Source organism: Arachis hypogaea, chromosome 13, assembly GCF_003086295.3.
Source record: "Arachis hypogaea cultivar Tifrunner chromosome 13, arahy.Tifrunner.gnm2.J5K5, whole genome shotgun sequence".
In the NCBI taxonomy this organism is placed as follows: domain Eukaryota; kingdom Viridiplantae; phylum Streptophyta; class Magnoliopsida; order Fabales; family Fabaceae; genus Arachis; species Arachis hypogaea.
Window position 1 is genome coordinate 7,076,571 of NC_092048.1, and position 5,712 is coordinate 7,082,282.

The following is a 5,712-nucleotide window of genomic DNA, read 5'->3' on the forward strand; positions in this document are numbered from 1 at the left end:
CACCTGCAAAAAGCACACCGACGCTCAAGTAAGAATGTGAATTAAGTGAAATGATGATAATAAAATTAGAGTGAGTTATGTGACCTCTCTTCCAAGCTTATTTACTTGCTTATATAGGCGTGTAGTTTGTTCAGTTGGAACTTGTTTCGGGATTCTTCACGCTTACTGAAGTCAGTTTTGATGATAACATTTGACTTGGTTTGAGAAGGTTCGAGCTTTGTTAAGCTCGTCCAGATTTTGTGGTAACGGTTTTAGAGATAGTTTTTGACTTGTTGGGACCTAATATCAGATTACGTAGCCGAACTCTGACTTGACTTTTCCGGATTATTAGCCTAGTTTAATTTTGGATTGTTAGTCGAGATATAGGGTACGAATCAATACCAATGCACATGCACTCAACATAAACGTACAATTAACTCCTCATGCAGTGGGTGAAAAGGAAGTTGAAACCTTAACTTATTGTGCATTGGTTTCATCTATGGAGAAACCCACTCCCAGATCCAAGAGTAGATCACAACAATAATGGAGGAAAATGTCTACTTTAGTACAATCAGAAATTTAGAATAAGATTGAAGATAAAATATAACGTTTTATTGTGGTTTTCGTTATCCTATGTGTTCAAACTTCAAAGTCCTAGCTTTGAGTTTGAGGTTTGAGTATTTAATCAAACTTAAAAAATTGCAGTGTAGAGTGACATTATCACATGGAATTAAAAAAATTTGTAAACTTAAAAGTCTCAGTATATTAGGGAATATACCAAACTCTGTTTCTTCAGAATCCCGCTAAAAATAAACAATTAACTGAGTATCATGGAAGCAATTATATTGTTATTTCACAATCTCATCCCAATATTTAAGTTATTTACAAGAATGAGTAGAATAATTAGATTGATATAATTAAATTAGCTTAACTCCTTTATTATAAGTAAGTTGATACAATAGGTAATAGACATATATAGATAATTGTAATTAATCTCCACATATCTCAACACTTCTGACTGTTAGTTTATAATGAGAAATGATATATATACACTTGGATACCTTTCTCTTTTGATAATAAAAAAGATTGTCAACGTTTTTTTGTTTTTAATATTAGAAAAATAAAAGAATGGTTTTTTAATATATGTACACACTAATTAGTAGCTGATTTTTTTTTATGTAAAATTAGCATGATTAATAATTATTAGTTAGGTAATGCCAAATTATATTATTTCTTTATACTTTGCTAGTAAACATTAGCGTCGGTAAAATAGACCAAACCCATCAGGTCAACTTACCCATTTAAATGGGCAAACTTTGCCTTTAAAATTAAGTCCGCTTAAATTTCAAACTAAACAGACAGCCCGTTTATTTTTTTTACATTTTTTCCAAGAAAATAGCACATTTGGCCGATATTTCTCCAGACCCAACCCGAAAATTCAATTAAGGTTCTTAACCTAAAAGTGATATTTTTTTGTCGAAATAGTTTTCAAAAAATTAAATAAAATAGTAAACAGGCGAGTCCGTTTAACCCATCAAGTTGGCCATAAACGGTTCGGGCTGAAAAATTATAGCGCGCAAATGAAGCAAACTTAAATGGACCAACCCATTTAACCCACGGGCTTAAACGAGCCGGGCCTAAATGGAATCATATTTTCTATTTTTATCCGTATACTTCACAAAATTCTATAACCCAGACTGGATCATGACCCAAACTATTACAAAGTCAGTTCGGTAAATTAAAACTAGATCAACCATTATGTGAAAGCCAGTTTCCAAATGACTGCATAATTGGAAGAAAAATGCATACTCAAACATTAAGAGATTATCATTAATTAATGAAATTCTACAATACAAGTTTTGACATAAATTATAACATTTTCAAATCTGTAGAAAAGAAAAATAACCTGCAAGTAAATTGGAATTTAATATTCTGTTTCTAGGACACCATCAATTAGACCAAACTCCAAAGCCTGCATTTGGAAAGGCAACAAAAGAAGAATTAGAATACCACAAATTGTAGAAGCAACTTTTATTCAACTGATAATGGGTGTTTTTTGCATGTATTAAGTTCATATTGTAAGCCAGCCAAATATTTCAATGGTATAACCTAAACAGATAACCCAGATTATATCAAAACATTTGCCGAGAGATTCCGAAATTTTATTTTTATTGGAAAGTTGGCACATTTTCTGAGAATTTCGGCTGAATTCGATACAAATATTCATCGCAATTATGAAGAGAAGTTGACAATACCTCAGAAACAGACAGAAAACGATCCCTCTCGGTATACTGTTGCACCTTCTCTAATGGCTGTCCAGTGAAAGCACTATACATCTTGTCAATTTTCTGTAATTAAATTGGAAAGAAGAGAGAAGGCACTTAGGTTTAGCATTCCGAGAATCGTCAAACAAACCATAAGAACTAAAAGAACAAATTAACAGCAGCCATGGGTATAGCTCAAAGAAAAAGTGTCAAATGAGAGTTTGGGTGCAAGAGAATTGGTTTTGCCATTTTGAGTGTTTGATATTCTTTATTAAGAACAAGAAGTGAAATAGATTGCAGGTTTTTAGTCATCGGTCTTCCGGAAGAGGCACATATAAATGAATTGAGAAGACCAAAACAAACTTCTTTGTCACAAAATATCCTGTTTCCGCCAATGCTAGAGTTTTTAATTTTTTTTTTTCAAGAAAAGAATAGATTATAAGGGAAGAAAGACTAACATGGCGAGATTGAACAGCTTCATTCACTTGGCGTCTCACATCCTCGACATGGCCCTACACAATCAGATTTTGAGCAATAAATCAGCAAGACAGATATTTACTGTCTGATGACTTGTCATCTTTTTTCCATTTTGCTTAATACGAATAATAATCTTGATTCTTACCCCGCATCCACCCTGTGGTTGATGTATCATTATTCGTGCATTTGGCATGGCATAACGCATTCCCTTCTCTCCACCGGCAAGGAGAAGTGCTCCTTGACTAGCCGCTACACCAAAACACACGGTACCAACTTTGGGCTTTATCTGATATCAAAAGAATTTACCACACTTTCAGCAAAATACATAAAATTAACTAGCAAAGTAAGGAAAATGGAGCAAGGTTCAACTGATTTATAGCATAGACTTTTTATGTAATGTTTGGAATCTTACCCAAGACATGCAATCATAAATTGCCAACACTGAGTATGTGCTTCCGCCAGGGCAATTTATATACACCTGTCAATAGAAGCAGCCCAACAACCCAACATAAATTTCACTTCATGACTTGAAAAACCTAAAACGGCAATGTCGAGACATAATAGACAAACCAATATATCTGCTTTTTCATCAATGGTGGCTAGAGTCACAAGCTGTGAAATAACTCTCTGAGCGACTTGCGAATTTACTGGCTGTCCAATGAATATTATACGATTTCTGAACAAAACAGTTGAGAGATCAAGTAGTCCTCCAGGAGTCACAACTGCTGGGGTTATTGGTGGATTCCCCTTCTTGGCTTCAATTGCACCATAACTATAAAGATACTGGAATATCAACAAATGAAGGTGCATATAAAACTAGTAGAAGGATATGTACAATGTAGTTATGGTGATACTACCTATTTCCCAAGATAACTATACGCCACAGTTAATCAGCTGAACGCTTTAGTAATGCTGTTTCAAATTGCATTCATTTAGAAACCTAATTTACCTATATATGCATAGAGTTGTTTTCCAATAAAGATGCAGAGACTACTGAACCTTAAACAATGTAAAATGGACAAGAGTAGGTATTTCATATTCCTAAGCATTCCAAACATACAACCACATAAAACAGAAGTAACAAAGAGAATGGCAACAGAAAATTGTACCTTGTACTAGCATCATGGGTATTTTTCTCATCAAGTTTAAAGGGTAAGCCGCTGCTTGCACTTGACAACCCTGCATTAAACAAACTATATACATCACAACATTCCTTCTTGTGCAAATGCAAACTATTTTGCATCCCCAATTCAATGCCCTATGCATAACACTAATACATGCATCTCACAAGATATTAACTCATGCTGCAAATTGTTAAAAAAAAAAAAACACTTATTGCTTATGAAGAACCCCAATTACTACAATAACATGACACTCTTATGTTCCGATAACTATTTGTTTTCAAACTAAAACTTTTGCTTCAATATCTCAACTTATGCAACACAGCTACCTATCATAGCTCCAAAAATAAAAGAGTTTTGTACCAAAAGCAAGTTTAAAACTTCCCAATAACACTAGAGCTACCAAATTTCGAATTGAAGCCATAGAAAGAGTGGCGAAACAAGAAATTTACCAACTTTAGATGATTGGCCATATGGGCTTGGCAAGGAACAAGTAATCGAGCATGAGTTTCTGCTAAATGAAAACTCAAAAAGTTTCAGGATTTCAAAAAAAAAAAAAAGGGAAAAGGGGATAAAAAACGAAACTTTCGTGAAATTAGGTTGGGAAACATGAGTATGAACCTCTGAGAAAATATAACGTGAGACGAATTTGCCCTGCGAGAAGCGATAGCGAAGCTTGCAGTAGCAGGAACTGATATAGCTGGAGCTACCATTGTTGACAACCTTGCAACTCCAAATCAGTGTTCTATTTTAATGGATACTAACCTTTTTATTGATTTTCTCTGAGGCCCACAGTTTTATTGTCCAAAACCATTGGATCTTCTGGCCCAAATATCTTGTTTTATGGGCTCAATCTCTTTTAACCCAATTTTGGTCCATTTTGTTGACAAACGATATTTTTGGTCCCTGTTCTTTATTTGTTTTTTATTAATTAGTTCTTGTTATTTTAGAACCCAGTCTCTTTTAACCCAATTTTTGTCCATTTTGTTGTTTTTGTCCATTTTGTTGAAGAAATATCATATACCGGACCCAATAAGCCCAAATATTTTTTACCCAAAACATACTTTGCAAAATGATATTCTGACATAAAAACCATTAATTGAGCCTGGCCCGATTCAATACCAAAAGATATTAGAGGACAAACATTTTTCATTTTCAATCTTTTTCATCTTTTAATTTTGCCAAAATCAATTCGAATAACAACAAAAAAAAGTAACTAAAATTTTGTTTTTTTTTTTTAATAAAATTACAAAAACAAAAATAACATAAAATAAAAATAAACTAAACAAGCCTTAATAATACAAAATTACAAAGCGAGAGGGGCGAAGTTTCTAGTGTATAATAGTCTTTATTAGTGTTGATTTTATAGAATAAAATTTATCTATTATGTATAAAAAATTCTTTGTTCACTTTAAAAAATAACTATCATGTATTTTTATATATTTTTAATATATATTTTATATTTCATTAAATATTATATATAATATATGACTTATTGGTACTTTTTTTTGCACGTAATATAGTTAATTAACACTACTTAATAAATATGAAGTGTTGTAGAATAAACATGAAATGGATAACAGATATGCTTCTCCATATTATCTACAGGGTGAAAAGCAAATTCTATTCATATTTAATAAAAAAAAAATCATCTTTATCCTCATGGTCATGGTCTCAGTCCCTTCATAATTTACTAATCTTGAGTTTTATTGACACAATATGCTCATGCCTTATTATCGTAATCACCATCTTTTGTATTAATCCCTTCCTCTGATTTTTACTTATTTATTGGCTATATATCTGTCCTTATCCTTTTCTAGATGCTTGTTATTATTGATCACTATCAGACTCTAGCCAGTAGTAACACATGT

General features: G+C 32.6%; 1 protein-coding gene across 2 annotated transcripts; it reads right to left on the bottom strand.

Annotated features, from left to right (window-relative positions):
- Positions 1-1,785: 1,785 nt before the first annotated feature.
- On the bottom strand, positions 1,786-4,601 carry LOC112736865 (ATP-dependent Clp protease proteolytic subunit 6, chloroplastic). 2 transcript variants are annotated; one of them, XM_025786511.3, is made up of 9 exons: positions 4,463-4,601; positions 4,294-4,352; positions 3,830-3,899; positions 3,291-3,492; positions 3,133-3,198; positions 2,866-3,006; positions 2,702-2,755; positions 2,235-2,327; positions 1,786-1,951 (listed from the first exon to the last, which is right to left on the bottom strand). In XM_025786511.3, the coding sequence occupies exons 1-9, from the start codon at positions 4,552-4,554 to the stop codon at positions 1,904-1,906; spliced, it is 825 nt and encodes a 274-aa protein (XP_025642296.1). In that variant the 5' UTR covers positions 4,555-4,601; the 3' UTR covers positions 1,786-1,903. The 2 variants fall into 2 exon arrangements, with proteins under 2 accessions (XP_025642296.1, XP_025642295.1); XM_025786510.3 differs by having other exon boundaries at positions 4,294-4,355; positions 4,463-4,587.
- Between the last annotated feature and the right edge of the window lie 1,111 nt (positions 4,602-5,712).